At 35.9% G+C, this 24,529-nt stretch overlaps 1 protein-coding gene across 1 annotated transcript in view; it reads left to right on the top strand.

Annotated features, from left to right (window-relative positions):
* Positions 1-24,529, top strand: part of LOC139708605 (ras GTPase-activating protein 1-like) — a 68,823-nt gene that overhangs the window by 7,328 nt on the left and 36,966 nt on the right. Inside the window, exons 2-4 of the mRNA XM_071620545.1 lie at positions 5,562-5,711; positions 6,938-7,073; positions 20,649-20,719. Coding sequence (XP_071476646.1) covers positions 5,562-5,711; positions 6,938-7,073; positions 20,649-20,719 — 357 coding nt within the window. The remainder of the gene's footprint in view (positions 1-5,561; positions 5,712-6,937; positions 7,074-20,648; positions 20,720-24,529) is intronic.

The raw sequence follows: 24,529 nt of genomic DNA, 5'->3' as shown, positions 1-24,529 counted from the left end.
TTCATGAATTGTGTGAGGAGCCAAGATTCGTAATTAAAAGTGCATGTTTAAGTTCTTGTCTGCATGATGCATTGAATGACAGGGCATAATTTGAAAAAGTTTAATGCTGTGAAAAAGGCTATTGGCTCCATTTCGTGAAAGTTTCATGTCGCGAATAGTTCTGGTCTGCCAGGGCAGTGAGTTGGCTCAGTTGGTATCACATCTGCCTTGCAATCAAATGGGTTCATTTCAGTCTATAGCTTCAGGAGCAGTGTTGTGTGTAAATCATGCCATCCCCTCTAGGAAGGGGCAAAAATATGCTGCACCTCTGAGTGATAGGACATTTCATGGAGGTCCCTTGTACAAGGGAGGTGATTCGCTCACGTAGAAGATCTCATTTCACTTGTTCACAGAGAGCAGGATGTGAACCTGATAAAGTGTCCTCCCACACGTTAATAAACCACACCAGAAAACCGGTGAATGATCCTAACCCCTTTATGGTTCTTCCAAGGTGACTAGCAAAGTTAATAGCCGTAGTCAGCAATACAGAACATTGAGCCATGGGAAGAAGAAGGTCGAAGAGTTGAACTTTTAATGTAATTAATTTTCATGTGGAATTTTATTATTCCTGTGAGATGACTGTTGCGTGTTCTTGATTTCACAGGCTAATGTATTGTATCATGGACAAAATAGAGTACCTTACTGAACAAAATCTTGGGTTTGTTACATTTTTGCATTAATCGCACATTGTATGAACTGTATGGAAATTTGTACCCTTTGAATGAGACAATTATTTACTATATTATCTTGGATTTTAGTAGTCTGCTTCTGCCTGAATGCTAAGCTGTGATATTTGCTATTTTATTTTGATGTACAGCCACATTATGCCCAAAAGATATTCTTGCAGGGAAAGGAAACTACCGAATAGAAATCCGTTCAATACCATGTATGTTTCTCTCTTGTTTGTATGTCTGACACATTGATAGTGAATATTTCTGGTGGTGAAATTCCAATGTTTTAGTAGACTACCTAACTGCATATTTTACAAACTTGCTCCATCAAATTTGCATATATCTGTTTTCTGATAACAGAGTGTTTGCGCACACAGAAAATGTCTTTGGCCAGTATACAATAATCATTAACCCGTTGAAGACGAGTTCCAAGTATACTCGGGCAGGTGTCTGTCGGAAATGCATGCTGTAGCAAAATCAGCCCGTCCTCAACGGGTTAAACTGCTCATGAGAAATATGTTGCTTGTGATGTTGTCCATGCTCTGGATAGTTCTTGCAGGCGGCGCATATATGCCCGTCAAAATGCTTCATGAAAAACATTGTATTGACTCACATGATCTTCATTCTTTCCATCTTCGTCTCTGGTACCAGTAGATATCTTGTCCATACATGTGCAGATATATTTTAAAGCTGTAACATGATACACATATGATGTCATTTGTTCGATTCACTCCTTTGTAATAATTTTCCTCGTATCCTTCCTATGTACAAATGTTTGCATCTCATTGCGCAAGTAACATATTGTATTAAAGCCAAAGATGTGAATGTTTGTGACCTGCTGCTTCAAAAGGATTCGAAAGTTGCTGATGGCGTAGCCAAGAAAATTGAGTTTGAGGTCAGATCATCAAAATCGGTCAACATCTTTGACTTTCTGTTTTTGACATAATTTTGTAGTCGAAGATTTTGTCTATCATTTGCTGAAATTTTGAAGCTAAATGATCAAAGGAAAGGCAAGAAATTAGCGCTTTTCTGGGCCGTGATTTTCCAACTTTCAGTGGAACAGAAACGTGTCCGAAGATTTGGATTTAGCGCCGCAGATTGTAGACTCAGCCCCCAGCAACGAGGGAGGGATCTTATTAGTCAGTGCTCGGCATCCTGGTTACTGATTGGTTGTGCGTGGACTGCTGGCGCTAAGCTTTTAATGAACATTGCGAAGGTTGCTACAATGTAGGAGCATACCTTGCATTGTCAAGAGGTGAAAACTATCTATACCTCCCCTTCATCACAATTGCGATGGAAGGAAAACTTTGAAGGCGGTTTTCTCAAAATGCTGATTTCCTAGACCACTCGACATGTTCTCTTAAAATCATTGATATTTCCACAACCAAGTACTTTTATGAGTCATGCTATTCATATAGATTAAAATGGAACAGTAAGGGAATAATGTCATGTCACTTTTAGAAAATCGTACTCCCCCGACTTTCAGATCCTTTTGTTGTAGCAGGTCACATTTTGTTAGTACTGTTTATGCCATGTATTTCAAGGGGGTTTTACTTTTCACAAACGTTGTGAGTCGGGTGCTACAATGTATTTGTGAATTCAATAGCACTCAGTGAAAATATGAACTTCGGTCTCGACATGAATGCAACACGCATGCACACATTTCTTGGTCTGTTATTTTTCTGTATCCCACAATGAGTACACCTACATAGAAGTAATTTATGCTTACTGTAAAACCATCAATACAGCTGTAGACTTCAATGCTATTCAAAATGGGACATGTACTGTATGTACAGTTGAACCTCTCGTATCCGGACAAGTCGGGACCGGGGCTCATCCAGATAAGGGATTTGGCCGGATACGGGAGACTCAATGCTTTATACATGTACATATACATACACATGTACTGATGTAGCCCATTGTAGTACCACATGTAGTAATGTGTATACTGCAACCTTTTCATTGTTACAAAATAGAGGTTCGTGTTTGCAAGAATGAAATCATTTTCTTTTTTAAATTCTTGGGATGATTTACGGGCAAGTCCAAGATAAGGTCCCCTCAGAAGGCAAAATTTCATCTTTGCTTAATATTGACATGTTTGGTATCATTTTGAAGCTTATGAGTTGAAGTTTTGATTTCCATGGAGGAAAAAATTATATTACGTAAATTTATGCAAATTTCAAGGGCTTCATTTGCATAAATGTGAAACACAGCGTTACGTATGGGACATTTATAAAAATTCATATTAATTCAAAGGAAAGCAAATGATATTTGATTAATATGTGGACATAAGAAGTTCATCAAATAGTTTAACTTGGTATGAAAATTTAGGGATTATGCAAATGATTATGCAAATTAGCTCGTGTCCTATCATGAGATGTCCCATACGTAACAAATTGAGGTCATTTTTTTAGGTTTTTTCTGAAATTGCTAAGGTTATATTAATGCCCTTTTGGAAAGTTCTAATTTATTGTTTAGAGAAATTAAATACCATAGAAAAAAGAAAAAACAGTAAAAGGAATATTTTTTATTAGGCATTGAAATAATGTTACGTATGGGACAAATGCGTTACGTATGGGACATCCTCATACATAATGCATGTGAATGCATGTAGCTAGCTGGGAAGGTCTCTCAGTACACAAATGGTCAATCATCCTGAAGAAAGCATCCCAACATTGTGGCTACTTTTTGAGTTATAGACACTTTAAACAATACATGTACTTGACTGAACAATTTTCAGAAAGGGGGAGGGGAAAATGGCAAAATACAGAATGAAAAATCAGCATTAAAGGGATGGTATAGTTTTTTGCAGAAATGGGGATTCAGTTTTCAACATTTAATGAGATGATTGGAAACCAATTATATGAATTACTAAAGAGCATACAATCCTAAGACTAGAGGAATTCAAAGTTTAGTGATGGAGATCCAATTTGAAATGGTTGTAATATAAATATTTAAAAAAAATATAAAGTAAAATGATTTTTTTAAAATTGCAAGTGATACACAAATTGTCCTTATTCAGGTTTCAATAATAGCCACGACAAAATTCATGGGTATACATACTGAGGTGTGACTCGAATCAATGACCTGACTGCTAGACAGACATCATATCTACTCGATCACTGGGGTTCCACGCAGCAGGTATTGCTTATTTATAAAAATTAATATTTCTTGTGTCAAATTGTGTTTTATTGAAACGAAATGGCAAACTGCCCTTCATCAATGGAAGTAAACACTTTAAACTAGTCAATTTTTCAGTAGTAACTATCCTGATAAAAATAGGGCATACATACTCAGGTTGGTCATAAAAATATAGAATATGATTAAATATGATTATGATGGTAAATCTTTGGGGAATATTGTTCCCTTATCAATCTGGATCAGTATTTGAGTAGTTTCAACTGATTCATTTCAATAATTATGCAAAAATTTGTTTATGGGTATTTTGCAAAATTACTTTGCAAAATACCCATAAACATGTCTCTCCACACACTAAACGAATGGGGGACAAAGGGCATGCATACTCAGGTTGGTCATAAAAATATAAAAATATGATTGAATATGATTATGATGGTGAATATTTGGGGAATATTGTTTCCTTGACAATCTGGATCAGTATTTGAGTAGTTTCAACTGATTTTACTTCAATAATTATGCAAAATACCCATAAACATGGTTCTTCACACACTAAATGAATGGGGGACAAACTGTCCCATACGTAACTGTCCCATACGTAACACGTCATGTCTGTCTTTAATTAGAACCTGTAATTAGAGCTTTTTGCCTAATGACACGAAACTTACCTGTGATAATCTTGAGTGTTGTGACTTTCATCACAGTGAGTTACAAGTTGTAGAATGAAATACTTTCAGAGAGTTTTGAGGTTGAAAAAAATGTTCAAAAAAACAAAATTTTTCTGGTCCCATACGTAACGGCACATATTTTCTCTTCTAGAATATAATTGTGAAGGTCATTTTTCTCCATTTTTTGCATGATTATACTTCTCCTAGATATCAATCACCATGATAAAGTTTAATATGATCAAAAGCCATTAACACTATTTTTCAGGTCATAAAAGTCTCTGAATGTCCCATACGTAACGCGCGTGTTATCTTGGACTTGCCCTTACCTAAATAATTATTAAGAAATGTATCAAGTAGATCTTGAAAATAAACAGTACGAGTCGACGAAACTACGCTTCAAAATTCGATCATCACGGCTCGGCAAAGTCGACTGTAGATCGCCATTGTTAGATTGAGTTGGGAATCCCCCTTTCCTCCCGTAATTTAAAAAAAAAAAAAAAAAATCACGGCGAGATTGCGTCCGTATAATAGAGAGATCCGGATAAAGGGAGGCCGGATAAGAGAGGTTCAACTGTATATATAAAATTGCATCGTATGCACATTGTAGCAATCTTATAACCTCACCATTCATGTAAAGTCACATTAATTACATACAGGCATGTGTACATACAATGACAAGCTTTACATACATCTGCGACACGAACGCTAAAGACGACCAGCCTCCTGGGTTGGTCAGTGGAAACAGCTATCTTACACATGGACAGAACACCATTTTTAGCCTAATTAGGGTCGTCTTAGCATTCGCATTGCAGATCTAAAGCTCGCTGTTGTACAGTGATACACACTTTTATTGAATATTTTAAGCAGCATACAATTGCATTTCATTTTGCTGTCACAGGAATCTGCTCCCAGACCACAGGCAAAACTGAGCAACTTCCCCTTTGGCATGTAACCTTTGCCTGTAATTGTAACTGTTTTTGTTTTTATTATAAATGAATGATTGGCTGACATCTGTTGCATAATATGTGACATTATTTTCAATTCGCAGATGGTATCAGGGATGTCTGGATCGGCACACAGCGGAGATGCGTCTCCACGAGGCAGAGAAGCCTGGGAGCTACCTCGTCAGAGAGAGCGAACGCAAGCCTGGCTCCTACGTCCTTTCTTACCTAGGGCAGAAGGGCATCAATCATTTCAGGTACTGTATGATCATGTGACCTGTAATGTCCAATCAGAGTCCTCCTCGTCCATCTCAAAAAAAGAAACAAAATAAAGGGGATTTAAGCAGATGAAAGTGATTGAGCAAGGATCAACATATAAAATGAAGTTGTAACAGTTTTTTTTTCCCCAAACACTGGGATCTTATAGAAAGAGAGAGAGAGAGAGGAGGGGGGGGGGGGCATATACATGTAGATTCACAGTTGTATGTCAAATGAAGTTATTGAAATAAAGATATACTGTTGCATTGTCTAGGAATATTCTCCTTGTTTGCACTTTTCAACACGAAGGTATTATATAAGGTTTGATTAAATTGAAAAGTTTTTTCCCCCTTTTGTGCTGGAAATGATCTGAATAGACAATAAGTAAATTTAAAGGGATGAGTTGTACTGTAGATAGAGCTAAGGTACACTAACGCCAGAGAAAATTTGTAAAACTTGTAGAGTCATCATTTCGAGTGTTCACACTTGAGAAATTCTTTGGTATGCGTAATGGTATATGAGGAGAAAGTACTATTCCCACTTGCGAAGGTTATTATTTTTTTTTATAGAAAGATCTAAAAATAACTTCTTTGAGCTGGAAATGATGACTTGTATGGTGCAATGTATTGGCAGGTACAATACCACATTTTAATTCCACTTTTTCACAGTAAACATGACAAATATGATTATAAAAGGCCAACATACATTTAGCATCAACTTTTCACCATCTTATTTGTGACAATTTAACTTCCATATTGCAATACAGCAAGATCAGTTACAGTAGCACTGTCGTATCGCATTCAGCTTGGTTTGTTATAGATGTTTCATTTTTTATGCTCATCCTTATCAAAATGCTGATTTTGTGTTACATTGTCTGGAAGACATTATTGCTTCTAACCACAGTTCGGCACTTGGGATTCTGGAAATTATAACAGAGGGAACGTTTGCACCGTTACTGTGCATGTCATGTGGGGAAAAAACCCTTGACTTTGAGAGTTGAAGGAGCAGAGTAAATGGGGTTTTGGACTCAGATGTTCAAGGCTAAATCATTTTGCCATGTGAAAGTGAATGTGATATTATGACAGTTGGTTTTTTTTCTCCACTCCCCTGCCCTTCCCTGCCCGTCTAACTTTGGGAGACGGTAGGAGACAAAAAGATACGGGAAAAGGAAAGTTTTGGTGAGTCATGCTCATTGTGTCTCGTTTCTTTCTTTCTGTTTTCGCAGAATCACGGCGGTTTGCGGTGATTTCTACGTTGGCGGGAGACAGTTCCAGACGCTGCCGGAATTGATCGGCTACTACACGCATATATCGAACATTCTGAAGAACGAGAGGTTACAGTACCCTGTGCCTCCACCAGAGGTACGTAAGCATTGCCAGACAGAAGGCTCACATTTTGCGAAGTATGAAACTGATTAATGACTCACATACATTGTGTAATGCATTCCTGCAATGTATGATTCATGAATGGAATGACCCCCCCAAAAAAATCAACAACAGCAAAGTCATGTTGGCAAGAAAGAAACAAATTTATTTTGAGATTTCGGTATGTGTTTAGTCAAGAAGTGTGCTCACAAAACTGAGAGTTTAGAGGTGCAATTATTTCCGGGACTAGGTACAGCTGTAATTGTATGTTTAATTTATGGGTCTGTCAAATCTTGTCAGCCATCTTGTGTATCTATGGTATTGATCTGAAGAATTATCACTGTCTCACATGCCACATTGGAAGTCTTGAATAACTGCTACAAAAATATTTTGGAGGTTCGCATGTTTATTGAAGAAATATTGTAATATAGTGGCATATTTTTGTCTTTTCTGTAAAAACACCATATTGTCCACCTCCGCCATCCGGTGTAATTTTCACATTCTAGTTTTGTTAATTTCTGTGCGACAGCGAAGGTGGGTATGTGGGTGGTGGGGGGGGGGGGAGGAGCAATTTGAGACAAGAGATGAAGTTTTGCAAAACGAGATGTGGCATTAACGGCATAATTTACCATTTGCAGATGAAACAAAAACCCAGCATTAGTGTTTAAAAATTGTTCTAAAATGTGTGTTAGGGATAGAAACAACCACTGTGAAAATTTGAATCCATAGAATCGATGGTAAGTATTGTTAAATATACAAAATGTGAGCAATAGTTATAATAAACAATTTTCCAGACTAAACCGTCTACAATTACGGTTTATTGAGAAAAATACTGACATCTCCTTATATTTTAGGCTTTATCGCAAAAATCTTATAGGGGAGGGTGTTTTGTGGTACAACAGACCTACACATACATGTATGCATGAAGGGCGATACCTTGGAACATTTTTCAAATCACTGCTCCCAAAGGTAAACTGGACCTTTAATCAAAATGGGTTACTGAGTATCTGGGCAAAATTTGCCATGTATGGCCCAAGAGATCTTCTTGAGTATGAGGAGATAATTGATCTGAGTGTGGCATCCTTTAAAACTCAAAACAGCCATCATGATCATATGACAGTTACATCACCTTAATTTTGTATTTGGACATTTCCACACTGAAAGCATACATTTTATGGATGTCTTTCCAATGTGCATTGCCCGCCAATAAAGAACCATCTTTAAGAACACTCTAACGAGAGATAACTTTGCCCCAAAATTGCTTCAAAGAAGCAATCTATTAGAATTTTTGCCAAAATGAAGTATTTTGGGGTAAAATACAAGTTATATAATATGCAAAGCTGGACAGACATCTATTCATGTATATGTAGGTCAAATGTGTATTGAAACTTTGTTGTTTTTCAACTGAATGGCCTAATATTGATTAGAAAAGATAATAACAGCTCTAAAATTCTATTAAACATTGTGTTTAATATTTTGATGTACATTATGTAGATGTTACTATGGCAGTAATCATAGACAAGACATTGCGTGACATAATTACTTTATACAATTACAATTACTGTTAAACACAATATTTTCGCAGCATGAAATTTTCGCGAATTGGAGCCGACGGCCTTCTCAGCGGCATGAAATTTTCGCGAGTTGCCTCTAACATTCAATGCATAATATATATAGTGCAGACAAGAACTTTCGTGTGCGTTCTAATTTCGCGAATCTTGGCTCGCGAAATTTGCGAAATTAAAATGCATGTGAACATTCCTCATATTACAGTATCTAGTACAGAGGTCCGTTAGATATAAAATATAATAATCTGCTAATATGAAGATGAGCAACCCAGAAGAACAGTTAAGGTGTTTTGATAAATGGAACCACAAATATTGCTACATCAATAGAGTCAACGTATCTGTGCTCAGTATACAGGAAGTACAGTCTAATGTGTAAGATGATACCATCGATACAAGAAACAATGCATTTCTTATTAAAATTGATACTTCAAGGAGACCAAGAATAGATATATTCTGTACAAAAGTGTGGGTAGTGTCTCATGCATTGTAAAAGTGCTACATTTTGGAAGATAAATGTGATTCAATTCAATTGTTAATATTTAAGACATGCTCCAGTGTAGAACTTTGTAAAGTTTCAGCCAAATTCAATCATGCATTTAAAAGTCAATGATATCCCCCACCCCCTCCCCCCTCAAAAAAAAAAAAAATTATTATGTGTTACTTGTACTTTAATATAAAAAGTAACACATACGACATACACATTGTGAAACATCCCTCATTTGCATGGTTTATTAGGGAAGTAAAATTTGTCATGTAGATAACTTGTCCCCTTCACGTTATATTCCCACATTAGCTTGAAAACAAATTGATTGAGATAGATCAAAATCTAATCTATTTTTATGTTCGCCATGAAACATGATTTGTGCAAATTTATTTATTTTTTATATTACATGAGGTACAGATCAGGAATGTATATGGGTGAAAACGTTGAATGATGTACAATTGGGCAAATCAGGGGTCAAAATTAAAAAACGTCACTCACTGATATAAATATATCTCAGTCAAATGTCATTGATATCACCTTTCTTGGAAACCCGATTATACTGGGATATCTCCAAGGGTGTTGTTTTTATTCAAGATTAGATAGAACTGTGACATATTATCGAACGTCTCTGACTAAAATAAACATTGTTTTAGTGAAAATTCAAATGAAGGGTAGAAAAACATTCAAATGAATATATTTTCATTTTGTTCATGCTTTTGAAGACTCTGTTGATTTGTTCCTAAAATATTGTTTACCTCCTGTGAAGTTTACAAAAGCTAATACACACGGAAGTTAAAGTAAAAGTGGAGTTTTTGTCATTTAAGCAGAGATTTTTATATTCTTATCTTCACTTTCATCTCATTTGAACAAAACATATAGCAGGGGTCTCATTTGTTTAAATGTTAATGTTCAGTAGATACTAATAATGAATTTAGTGCATTTCGTTTGATCAAATCCCCATAAAAGCCCTTTACAGATGCTGAAAGTAAGCCATGTTTTGATCAGAGACGTTCAGGTTTCACTCATAGACGTTCCTCAGACATAGACAATAAAAACGATGTCCTTTGATCCATAATCACGAGGTTTGTGAACAAACAACATTATTCTTTTATTAAACACATGTTTATCTTTTGTGAACAATTCAGAATGGTAATTTCAACTTGAATTATTTTTCATAATAACCGATTGTAACTACAAACCTTCAAATTGTAAGAGGAATTTCGATTTCTACACCAAAAATCAACAACAAACCTGTCCTTGTTATATTATTCATATCTTACAACACTTTTGAATGACAGACAAATAAAAATTGCATGAAATACTTGCAATTTTGACTACCTTACCTTAATTATTTGTTTACATCAGAGACATTTGCTTTTCCATCAGGGACGTTTCGGCTGTACGTTATCACTAGAATTAAACACCAAACTCCCTATTTTAAAAGATCCTCGTAACTCAACATTCCACATTCATTGAGAAATCATTTACCGAGGCATATGTCAAGAATTGTTTTTGTTTATGATGACCACTACTTTGTTTTCACCTTCCGGTGTATGCGAAGGTGTGCCCACATGCTATCAATATTGTATATGTTTTCTTTCAAAGGTAGTCCAAATCTATAACAAAGGTAAACACGAATTTACTAATACTATTTGAATTTGACCACTATACCTCAAATATGATTGTATGTGTATGTCAGGCCAGTTCGGATTTTTATCAGGGACCGTACCTGGGCCACTGTTATGATATCGTTTCAGAAAGCTGTAATTAACCTATACTTATCCTAGAAGCATCAAATTCCGCTGTGCTTTTTTGTATACTATGGCAGATATAAATTGTAAACGCCAAACTCAAAAGAATATCAACGGTGTGGTACAGCAAACGTTTGACCAAAATGAACTGAAAACCTCTTTCAAGAGGTTGACAATGATAACATTACAATATCACATTTTACCTGTCACATCGGTAGGGGATTATCATCCTTCTTTCTACTCGAAGGCGATACATATTAAAGTATAGTGTTGTAGAGGAAACTAAGTAAAGGGACATTCTTAATAGACATTTTCTTGTTTCATCATAGATGTTAGTATTTTACCTTTTCTCATGTATTTGGCTTACAAACCTCAAAAATAATACCACTAGAACATCTCACCTTACTTCTAAGAGAAAAGGGGTCATTACAGGGGAAATTCAGCCCAAATATGAGCTAGCCACTGATAAGAAAGAATAAAATCTTACGGGCTCAAGAAAAAAATAATGAAGTTATTACGTTTTGAAGTTTCGCTAATTTTTCAGGAAACAGTTTTTGAACGGTCATTATGAATATGCTAAATGGCAAATTGAGCTTGTCATTCCCTCACAACTTGCCATACTGTTTGCACATAAACTTTTGAAATTTTCAGTTTTTCATTCAAACATAATTATGCCCGAGGCTTTAATCCGGGTATATCTAACTGATTACTATTCTGAAGGTAATCAACCAGGAATAGCATCATGTTTCAGATTTTAAAGACAGAAAAATTGAATTTTCGTTATTTTTTGTACACGATCAATGGAAAATTGTGAGGTTATGACATGGTCAGCTCACTCATTTGCATATTCTTTAATCAACTGTACGAGAACTTGTTTGGAGAAATTAGCAAAACTTCAAAAAGGCGGTTAATTAAGGGTGCAATTAAGCACAATTAAGGGTGCAAGTATGCACCACAGGTGTGCTGCTATTGTTGCAAATTAGGTGCAAATTTGAACATTTATTTCTTAGCGTGTAAGCCTTAGATTTTACAGGCTCAAAAGCAAACATAGTGATGTGCATTAAAACAGAGTCCGCATTATAACATTTAATTGTATTTCCCCTCCACTTGGTATTCCATGTCCTCAATCAGTGCATGGTACCTACTGCGTCGCTTGCTACCTGAAACAGGGGTTGGGATAGTCATTATTTTGTAAACAGATGGCACCTCCAAGATGTCCGTCCGGTCTTGCCAGTACCACGGCCGTTGTCTGGAACTTGTAGGCTCCCTGAACATGACTGAGCCTAAAGATCCTGAGCAGGATGAAATTCTAATATTCGGAGCATTTAAAATCCATCCGGTCTTGCCATCTTGCTGTAAGAAAAAAAGATAGAGTTAAAATGATATTAAAATAGATTTATCATGCACTGGAAGAACAATGTACGCACAAATGAACGTCTCTGATCAAAATTGTAAAATCAACATTGTTTTTAGATTGCGTAAATTACCTAGAACGATGTATGTATACGAGGGCCATATACTGTGGAATAATGAAAGATCTACTCCTTATTGTAGTAGGGCAATTCCATGGGAATGTGGACATGGCACTAAAATTTCAACTTTATCACATTGCAAAAGAATTACTCATTATGTATTACCCATATATTGAAGTTAAAGAAACTCAAAGAATTATATCAATCGGTCAAATATTTCCCGAGAAACAGCTACATATGTTGAAGACAATTTTTCAGTCATCCAAATTGCTAAAATGCATGCTTAACTTGATATAATTTTTTTTAATAGAAAAATTCTGCTAGCACTTCAATTAATTTATTTTAAAGAAGCAAATTGGTTCTACTTCAGTCTCCCATGAGGAAATTTTTATGCCACCTTCAAAAAATTCTAATCACCACACGAAAGTTCAGCCCTTGAGCCATGTAACGCGAGTTACCGAAACAAGAAATATTTTTCATTCTGAAGGAAGCAGTGGAGGTAATTTGTTGGGAATCATAATTTTCTAAATTCATCACACCCTGATACTGTACACAGGATGTTGACTTGAATAAACACTGTTATCACATTAAAAAATGTCAATGAAAAGTGTAACGCGAGTTACCATGTAACGCGAGTTACCGGCATGTAACGCGAGTTACCAACTATAAACACAAGTTTGCCCCAACATAAGCAAATTTTAGCACTTAATTGAGCTAGATTGTGGTGAAAACAATCAAATGCAGTGCTATACACACTATGCTGGACTGAAACAAAGGAGGGCAGCCTAATAAACTGTGATTAGCATCAAGGCCACTGATCACATGCCACTTTGAAGAGTCTAGCCTGGCTTTCACTGCATACTGTACATGTATCCAGCAGTGAATGAGACCATTAGATTTATCTTTTGAATTTCCTGCGTCAGTATTACAGAATTTTTATTACAGAATGCTATAAAGCACAGCAAGTGTTGGTTCTAATCCTTGTTTGGTGGCCTACTGAAGATGACACCTGTCCGGAGATCAGGAGGTTGTGGGTTCGAATCCTGCTCAAGTATGTATGCCCATGATTTTTTATCATGGCTACTAATAAAACACTGATCAATTCAGTGAGCTTATTAACGTTGATGGAGGGCAATTTGTCAATCAGTTGCAATGAAAACATCTCAACGGAAGAATTTCATGAATTTGAATAATTACGCAGTACCAACTGCATGTTATAAGGATTAGAGCCAGCACTTGCTTCCGGGCGAAAGCACGGTGGTCTAGTGGAGATGACACCTGTCCGGTGATCAGGAGGTCGTAAGTTTGAATACTGCTTGAGTATGTACGCCCATGACTTTTTTATCATGGCTACTACTAAAACACTGATCAATTCAGTGCTTCTTTACGTCGATGTAGGGTAATAAGCCAGTTCGTATACACTGTAGCTCATGTACACATTGGTACAAATGACCTTTCTTTTTTCTCAGTTGGTTCGGCACTTCACTTGTTTTCAAAGCAGCATAATGCATAAAGCTTGCATGACATAACAATTTATGGAACTTCTGTTCAAAAAAAGAATGAACTTGCATTTAGATCAGGGGATCAGAATACTCCCATCAGTTTATAATTTAGCAGGCATCCATTTCATTGTTTTGTATTGAATGCAGTAACAGCTTATTTCCGTTTATATTGCAAAATACCATTCTTGCTGTCAGGTGGATGTGCTGGCAAGCATCACTTAGATAAGGATCGCATGAATAATCATCGCATCACTGATGCTTTATGTCAGTGAATTTACAAACCAAAATGCCTGTTCGTACAAATGATCTTTTTTTGTTCATGCACAAAGTGGAATTACGAACTGGTCTTTTTGTCAATCAGTTGCAAAGAAATGTACTAGTTTTCACTCCTCACAAAGATAGGATTTGAATTTTTGAAAGATTGTAAGCTGTTTCGTAAACTTGTATATATAGGGTTTGATACTTTTATGTTTTGTTTTAAAAAGACTTTCAACATTTTTCATCTTTACACTCTGAAACTTACAATGTAATGATACACCTATATCATCTAGTATATATTCAAACATATTCAAGGTCTCTATGAGGAGTGAAGCTCTTATTAGTCTTAAACACACTCTTCTATTGGGTTTATTAGTAAAATATTTGTTTAACATTTATTCGTTTTACTATCTACACAAATAAGCATCTCTCAGATTATTCAACACAAGATTCAGTGCCATCAGAACAATTGTATGTCATCAATTTGTGTCACCCTGTGTTAGTGGACATAGTGTAACGCGAGTTACCGTAACGCGAGTTACCGACATAAAGGCTCCCTACATTTTTCCAGGTCATTGTTACTCAACTTTGATATTGTTAATTTATGAGTCCTAACCCACTATCAATTCAAGGTAGGAAAACTTTTATCAAGATTATCTAGTATGAGGAGACTTTCCAAAAAGAGGTCTTCATAGAATTGACCATGTCCTTTTTGTGTAACGCGAGTTACCGAAATTAAATGATTCAAGAATCCCAACATGTTTGTCCTTTATTTTTCTTTTTGGATTCATTTAGTTGGTGTATGTCTACTTAACCCATGATGAAAAAAGTAACTTGTAGATCCTACCAATTACAAAGATATTGGCACATTATCCCAAAAATGTACCCGTTATTTGTAACGCGAGTTACCGTGGAATTGCCCAGTAGTTGAAAATGTGTAAAACGTTCAATGTAACGTCCCTGACGTAAACATCTTTGCTTATCAGTATTTAATGGGTTTGATTTTTACAAGATATTGGCATTATATTTGGATTGAGGAACCAATGTGCTACAAACATAGGCACCAATTCGCCATGGTGGGTCATTGATATTGGTTTGAGAGCAGATCCTATTTGTTCAGAGAACGTCTCTGACCTAAACCTGTTTTTCTTACATTTCTGCCTCTCTCACAAAAAATACGTAAACTAAAGTGACTACTACATAATAATCATAGACTATTGACCTATTACTAGTCATAAAACATATTTTCTGTCCTGGCAATGTGTTTGCACTTGCTCAATCAACAGAAAATCTTAAATTTGAAACTCTTTTACATATTTTCAACATCTTTCAGGAAGCTTCATTTTTCTTAATATTACAACACGCCCGTGTTAACTTGGTTCTACTTGTTCCTGTTATACTAACTGAGCCCATCCAGACATAAATTTACTTTAATGTTCTCATAATTTGTATAGTGGATGTCTTTATTTCATGAAACAGTAATTTTCAGAGACGTTTTTCATTTTGCTCAGAGACGTAAGGCCTTTGATTTTCGTGCAGATTCTTACATATTTACTGTCTATCCTTTTTTCATTTACCTCTAATCCAAAGATTAAAATACATAATTTCACAAATGATACTGATTGGCAAATCTAAGGAATAATAATTCTAATAAATCGGCACAAACACCAGGAAAGTTTTTGTTATTACTCACATTTTCAAGATTTGTGGGCATATTTGTCGTTGAACTGTGCTGACTCGATTCCAGGATGGCTCGTCAGTGCATAAAATAAGCACGCAAATAAAGCATCATGCAGTGCGAAAGTGTCAGATGAGGGAATATCCCTTCAGAGACTTTCAATCAGGGACATTCGTTTTGATCAGAGACATTCGCCAATTCGGGTTTTTAACCAGAACTCATTTTTGTGGACAGTATGCTACTAAAGTTGCCAATCATCATAGTCGCCTGGCTCATACTGACATACTGACAACCACTTTTTATCTCAAGCATAATCCACTTTCATTTATGACACCATTAAACAACTGAACATCTCTGATGGTTATTCAGTATAATTTTCTTTAATGAGCCACCAAACGATTATTTCACACAGCTCACTCACAAATTTTGATGGAATGGTAGTATGGATAAGACGCTAAATAAATATGGCCTTACATGTTTTCATAGTCATCCTGAATTTTTGGCGTCAAGGAAAAGATAATTCATTCAGAGACGTTCTTTTTCAGACATAAGTGAATTCAACGTTTCCTGATAAGATTGATAATACACACGTTCATGGCAGAAGTACTTGATTAAATAGTTGAAGTGTGTGGGCTTACTCACAAGGAAAAACAAAGCTGTAGAATTGCATTAGAACAAAAATTAAAGACGTGTGATTCTGGGATTTTTCCCCAAAATATGCATTTTTGTCCATTTTTTCAGCTTCAAGGCATTATTTTTAAAAGAAAATGCAGTAAGAACACTACAAAGTATATATTTTCTGAAAGGTACAACCCTCCCCTACCAAATGATACCTAAAATAATGAAAAACACCCCCAGGTGACAATTTTACAAGGGTTTGAATATCGAAAAGCCCGAAATTGGCCAATTGTACATCGTTCAACGTTTTCACCCATATCATTATTGTATGAAATTTCAGTATGTTACCAATAAATTGGTGTGTACGTGTAGTTCAACTCATTTGCACAAAGTTGAGAAATCAACTTCCCCCTTTAAAAAAGGGAGGTAAAAATAGCTTGGGCCTACCCATTTTATTGGATGCAAAAACAGAAGCCTAACTATAAAGTTAATGATTTATCAGAATCTATCGCTGAAATATTGATTCAGATTATGTATCTACTGGCAGGCATCATCTGATATTATAGTTTTTTGCTACATTTTTGTATTCATTAAAAAAAAGATGAACAAAACATTTCGGCATGACATTGGTTGTGTGCACTTGTTGCACTCAAATGCCCGAAGTTAAAACAAAAACAAAATAAAACAAAACTGTACAATATGAAGATCATAGCACATTCCAGGAAAAGGCATGTACCAGTATGTGTCAACATGTCTGTACAATTACCATGCTTGGATCACATGAAGTTTCTTTGTTATCAAGGCTTGTGGTTGCTGAAAGTGCTTTACTCATGGTAAATAATTCAGAAAGTGAAGTCACTAGTACTTGGACTGTGCGGAAGCACAGTTGGTTTTGATTTAAGAGGCATTTCTTAATAGGGGGGTAATCCATCCACTGTCATCATTCCTTCACAATTTGTGTGTCACAATTTGACTTTTATTTGTATGTTTTCTTGATTGAAGGGGAAAAAATAAAAAATTAGATGAACAGACAACAACAACAACTACAAAAAAAAAAAACCACTATTGATCAGATGTTGGGGATCTTGGGGCTAGTTTCGCAAAGATCTTTGAAGTTAAAGTATTCAGTTTCTATGATTGTGGTTGCCTAGGAAACAATTTTGACTGATGATTGTTTCCTGGCTGTTGTTAGGGTGTCTGCAATTCTGCTTACTTGCTGTCGGTTGACTCGTTAATCTGAAAATAAAATAAGGTTCGTTATTCTGAAGGTTTGTGAATGCGAAAAGGAGATGAAGTTTGTATTTCCAAAGGTTCGATAGTAATCACCTTCTTTTCATTTGCAGATTAACAAAACATTAGGAATATCAAACCTAATTTCCTTTAGGTAGAATTTATAAACAAGCATTGTTTGATTTTCAGATTAATAAACCTTTGAAATAATAAACATCAAGAATAATGCCGTATATTTGAATGAAGGAACCTATTTTCGTTTTCTGATATAAGTGACCTTCTATATGTTGGGAATTTGTGTGTTTAGGAAGAACAAAGCTCTGGAATAACAATCGTCATTTCATTTTTTGATTAACAAACATTTGAAATAATGAATGTAACTTGTAATTTAAATCATTGCGATGAAACAGGAGCCATTACTATGTGCACAACACACATTCACCATGAAGTAATTGTAGCATCAACAACCTCTACAGTGTAAAGTGTACTTGGTTGCAAAATTTTGCCTGTGGGACTGCCCCCACCCCCCCCCCCCCCTTTGTTTTTTGAAGGTGTCTGGGTGCCTGGTGTGCTATTGTGTGCCAAACATTTATTTTGCCCTGTCTGGTCCAAATGTGAGGGTATAAGACTCGTGTACAGGTGTATGTACCTTCATATAACCACATGGGGGATTATTGCCAAGGGATGATTTAAGTGAAGGGCATGTCAAACGTAGGAATGTGAAGGAGATGATACTAGCAACAATTTGACAGTGAACTGTTTCTTATCTTAACCAGGATTAGAAGAGTGTCAAGAATCTCTGTGGAGTTTCAAACTGTCTTTATAACTGTGTGTACATGCATTCTCACTTAAATTTTTCTATTCACAGGGAATTACATGCAAATTCTATTCACTGTAGACCTACAGTCTTATTCAGCTAGGTAATATTTCTCTTTGTTCATTTTGCCTTTGATAATTAGAACAAAAATTCAGATGAACAGAACTCATAGTTTAAATACACTCAGGCAAAATGGAAAAACAAGATTCAAGGATTTTAAAGTGTTATGTATATAATGTTATTATGTAGATTGAGACAGATATTGATCACAAGCACATTGCACAATATAATACAAATACATGGGGATGATTATGAAACCAAGTTTCCCACTTGCTTACAAAAATAAAATATCAAAATCTTTGCTCAAAAAGTTAAAAATCTGAACATGAATCAAGAAGAAGACTTATATTTTTGGGTTATATTGGGTTTCAGCTGTGATACCCTTTTTGAATGTGAGATCTTATTGGTAAATTATTGACCCAAAAATATGTTTTTATGATTATTTCATTTTTCTATTGATTTATAAATCTATTTGTTGGACAGGGTGTTGTTGTTGCTCTTGTATGATGGATTTGCAGATTTTTGGACTGAAAGAAACACTGTGTACAGATTGTAGTCCTGTATAGTATAAACTTGAATGCATTCTTTTGTTTGCTTGTTGTTTTGCAGCCTTTAATAATTCATTGAAAAGAAATTATTGTCAACATCTGTTTGTTGGGATTTGTATGCCATGAGTGTAAAGATGTAATGGAATTAATCAGTGCCTATGACAGATTCTCAAATTTCCATACTTTGTATCTAGGACCTTTAGGCACAGCTTCCTTCTTTAAGGCAGTGGGATAAAAAAAATAAACAAACAATAATCTTAATCTTTAACATGCATTAAAAGGGTATTTTGTACATTTATTATAACCCCTTCAGGGTTGAATCAACTTTTTCAGTCACTTTCATTTACACACTGATCCCACTGTTTTCACAGGAACATGAGATCAAGATATCATGATGGCTACATGTACATACATTCCTAATTAATCTTTAAATTCATGTCTGCAGTTGTTATGACCCCATCAGGGTAAAGAGTATCATAAAGCAAACCATGCAACATTCCATTCCAAGGTTTTCCAAAGACTGATCTGAAGAATTTCTCTTGTCATTTGAAAGGAACACTCCTTTTGACAATTGTTCCGAGTCATCCTGAGTTGCATTCTGAGAACAAAAACAAAAGCGAAATGGAAACAAAATGCCCAGCTGTAATCATCTTGCCTCAGTGCTGAAGAAGTATATCGCTCGCTGTTTATAGGGTGACAAAACTTTGTGTCTCTAAAATGTCAAATGTTCAGAAGAGCTAAACAGCATGGCAGCCAAAGCACCCAAACAAAGGGGATCACATTTCCTTTTACATGTCGTAGTGGCTTCATTTTTCTTTTTCTTTTTTTTTTTTTTGGGGGGGGGCAGATAAGACAGCTAGGATTTGGACAGGGCATCACTATCTGACAATTAGCTGAAAGAGGGATTTTCACCAAAATTTGAGGTGCAAGGTTTTGTCACCCCAGCAACGATATGGTAATACCAAATCACAATTTTACCAGGTGTAAAATTGGAGAGTTCCTGAACTTGGATTATAAGATGTCACGACTCTGTGTGACTTACAATTTGTATGATTTTGGACTTGCAATACACGTACACTTTGTATGAGCTACAAGGGAATCTGAGGGCTTACATAACCATACCTCCCCAACCATTCTGAAGTTGGAGGAAAGAATCTGAATTTTGACCATTCTCAGATCTTTTTTTCAAAAGGAGTTTCCTCTTTTTCTTGATAATTTTACTGCACACTGCAAAGGGAAATGGTATTTTTTTCTTATTTTTGAGCCGATCATCTCTACTTTTTAGTCAGAAAGATTGGGCGGTCTGCATAACTTGCAATGTATGAACCAGAGGGACACTTTTTACAAACCAGTTTTGCATGTACATGTAAAATGTGCTTTATAGTAAAATGCTGGGTATAAATTTATTCGCTGCTATGATCAGAGTTTGAGGAGTTTCTGTTTTTATTAGTCAGACGGTAAAAGGTCCGAGTCGTAAAGACATGTGAGTGTTTATTTTCTCTTCCTTTCTCTCTATGTCTGGCACTATTGTCATTCGTCATTATTACCTCTGTGCATTGTCCCTTTTTTGCTTGATTCTGTTTCAGCCTGTCGACGACAAAAAGAAAGTCATTGCAACGTTGCCGTACAACAAGGTTCCGGACACAGATGAGCTCAGGTAAGTGCTTTCTTGAGACCACGGAGGAAAATGTTTTGAGGAAGAAAAAGTATTAAGAAACTTTGGTGAGTGTTGAAGTTGCAGTCATGTTCAGACTAAAGCAGATTTCTGTGCTGTGTGGTTACCATGGCGACTATTATTCATGTGTCTGTAGTGTAGAAGTGTGATTTTCGTCCATCTGTTTAAATGAGTTTAGCACAGTAAAGGTAATTTTTTTCAAGACAGCTATTTGTCAAAATGTAATCATAAGATAGTCGTGCCGGCAGTTATGGCAGAATTGGTAGGACACATCTTGAGTGTACACTTATTTTTCATTTTTTGCCTATTCTGTGTGGGATGTGCACAATAAAGTTCCATGCTTTATCAAAATTTCATTGCACATTTTTTTCAATCATAAACACACTCAAGGAGTTTTGAATGCTGCTACACAGTGCACGTGAGATATTCATTATTTTGAAATTATCACTCTCTCTTCTTTTGCCATGGATATACAACTGTACATTGTATGAGAGCTTCTGCAAAACCCAATGCTGAGGATTAGAATGTTCTATCCTTTTTTTTTTCAAGGTAGCTATATTTGTTTGAAATCATATCCCTGTTCCTGACAGACTCTATATGTACGAGTTGGCAGGAGATGCTGCTAGCGCTCACCCGAAATGACGTTCGATAAATTTGCGTCAGCTCCGACATCCGAGGGTGCCCTCGTCAATTGATACAAATAGGGACGGCAAATACACAAGAAATGTGGGACGGCTGGGGAAAAAGAAGCCATTGTGCGGCGTAATTGTTTTTGTGCAGTCACCGTTGCCAGGAATCTGTGACACGGAGCCCACAAGACTTGAAATATGAAATTCCCTTTCGTCTGCAGCGGACATAAATTGCCCTTTGCGGAAAAAGGAGGGGCGAAAACCCATCGCCGTGGCTATGCCAGTCATAGAGATCACGGCTCAGTGCACTGTGGTCGAGTACGTGAGATGAAAATTGAATGTAATTTGGTGAAAATTGCAAATTTTTGAGAGAATGGCAAGCCACCATAGCACAAGAGGTAGCCACTGTGCTGGGCGGAGAGTACGATGTATCTCGCTAGAGTGATGGAAATGGTGGATCATGTGGAGTAGTTAGGGGGACTTCATGGTATTTGCAGAGCAACAATGCTGTCTACTTCACATTAGATCTATTTGAAATCTAATTTACGGGCTCACTGTACAAAAAGCATGTACCCTTTTGTCAGCTTTTGCAATGTAGGAATATAAAAGTTTTCTAGGTATTGTGTATATAATATAAATGATTTATGTGTGTGTGTGTGTGTGTGTGTTTCTAATTATGCTGTACAAGGTATTAGTAACTTTGAGTTACAAGACTACAATATGCTATGCTGGTACTGTACCTCTTTCTATATTGTATACAAAAGTGGAGCGAGTACCATCACGAGGAACTGATTTTAAGCATTAAAAAATGTTCATTTTTATTAGAGTAGATGAAAATATTTCTGTGTGATATAGAGGAAGGTTTGAAATATATTTTGTCATTTTTGCACATGGAAAGGAGGTAGGAAAAATATGTCTGCATTCATTCAGACAGAATAATTTTTTTTTTTTTTTTGTACTGACAATATGGGAAAAGTGGTTAGACCGCATCTATTTCATCAGAAATGAGAACACTATACTGAATTATTTGCTTGTAGAATCTAGTGAAGACAGTGCTAAAAATGTATAAGGAAATGTGAGTTTAGATTTTACCTTGGGGAGGGAGAATAGTGGCAACTGTGTCTATTACTAACCTGGTAAGAATGCAGGAAGTTTAATTCTGCCTGTTATTATTATCATTATTATTATTCATACTTTTTCCTTCATGGTTTAAGAGAGAAAATGGGAAAATATACATAGATTTACATGTCATTGTGTGCACAGGGTGTGGGCGAGATATTTTTTAAGTGTTAAATAGCATACAGAGAGTGCATGTCAGGCTTGGTGCATGTTATAAAAGATTGGTATATTACGGGATATGAAAAGTACTCTGTAGTGGAAGCCAGGGCTCATCCACAGTTGTGTTGTTTCTTGTTTTCTGCCTGGTGTTTGTAGTTGTGAGTGGGTGTTTTGTTTTGTTTAGCTTGGCAGGGTACCCTGGGCATGCGATCCGCTCATTAACACGGTTCCATTTCCTCCACTCATCTCCACCCCCGCAGTAGACGAGAGGGGGGCGATGATACTTTATAGTATAAAACCTCTGAATTCAATGACTTTGGACACGATATACCTCATGTACAAAATGGAATTAATTCCTTTGTGTGTGTGTGTCTATTTTTTGCGTGGGAAATTTCAGGAATGAATACTGGCGTTTGCGTGGTTAAATTTATTGTGTTCACTGTCATTTTGTTTTCAAGTGCTTTCTTTATTGTCTCTCGTCTGTGGCGTTCATTTAAAAAAAAGGAAAAAATGCTCAAAGATTTCAAGTAGAAGTGCAGCAAAAGCAACGTTGTACTGAAAATCAAATGAAAACCAAGGAAAAAAAGAATTGTTGATGTCTATGTACAGTGGATAAATACAAATCTACGCTCTACATGTGTGTATCAACAATCATGGCACTCTATTGTTTCAAGCTTGCTTGCTTTCTACTGAAGTCCTCTGCAAATTACTGTATTGGCTTTGTTAATAGGAATTACAACTGAACTGTTATGGTGTCCCAAACCCTTTTAACTGGCATCAAAAATAAAACATAAACAAAAAGAAACAAGTTTATTTTATTTCATTGTTATCACAATGAAGCAGATGAAGTCTTCCTCAGCTTGGTAGTCCTGTGCCCTGTTTTATCATAAGATAAAATCGATTTTAAATTTCCTTACCACACAGGCTGCCGTAGACTTACTGTTGAAATCAACTATATAATCAGTTTTTAGAACTCTTCATAAATCAGGGCCCTGTTTTATGAAGAGTTAAAGGGACTGTACAGTACTGGTTGAGGTAGGGATTCATGTTTTGAACATTCCTAAGTGAGATAATGAAAAGCCTCTTATGAAATATGCAAGAGCATGTAATTTTAAGAAGGATTCAACGTTTATTTGATGAAAATTGGTTTTCAAATGGCTGAGATATCCAAAAAAGTGCTGATAATAAAAGGCGACATGCCCCAACTTTATTAGTATCTCTTTGTTTCACTTTGTTTTTGGATATCTCAGCCATTTCAAAACCGATTTTCATCGAATAAACTTTTTAGATACCCCTTAGAACTGCATGCTCTTTGACATCTCATAGAGTGGTTTCTGAATATCTCACAAAACGTTAAAAGCTAAATCTTCACCTCGACCAGAACTGTACACACCCTTTAGAATTGATTTCTATCATTAGCCTATGGCAGCCAGTGTGTCAAGGAAATTTAAAATTGATTATATCTTTTGATTAAAACAGGGCTCTGGTCTCATCTTAACATAGAACATTGTGTACTTTTCTTTTGTTTTTAAAACAACATCTGTCATGTATATAGTATGTTACTTTACTCTGTCTACTGACGGCAGATCCATGTAATTTGTTTGATGTATTCAAGAAAGGTTTAGACAAGAACATTTCTGGAAGACCAGAGTTTTGACAATCAAAATGTAAGTGATGTTTAATGTTAAATATAAAATTATGAATATAATTTGTCCCACATATGTAAGTATACAGCTGTTATGCATTATACACTGTATTCACTTTCTAACATTTACAGTAAGAGATGTGCCAGTTAGTTGGCCAGTCGATGGAATGGAAACATTTCAGGATTAATGGAGGTACCACTACTCAGTCGATAGCCAGCTGGTCAGAGAGACAGTGCAAT

Source organism: Diadema antillarum, unplaced genomic scaffold, assembly GCF_040938485.1.
Source record: "Diadema antillarum isolate AM-2024a unplaced genomic scaffold, OU_Dant_1.0 seq00001354_RagTag, whole genome shotgun sequence".
Classification (NCBI taxonomy): Eukaryota; Metazoa; Echinodermata; class Echinoidea; order Diadematoida; family Diadematidae; genus Diadema; species Diadema antillarum.
This window is presented reverse-complemented; position numbering and strand designations above follow the sequence as displayed.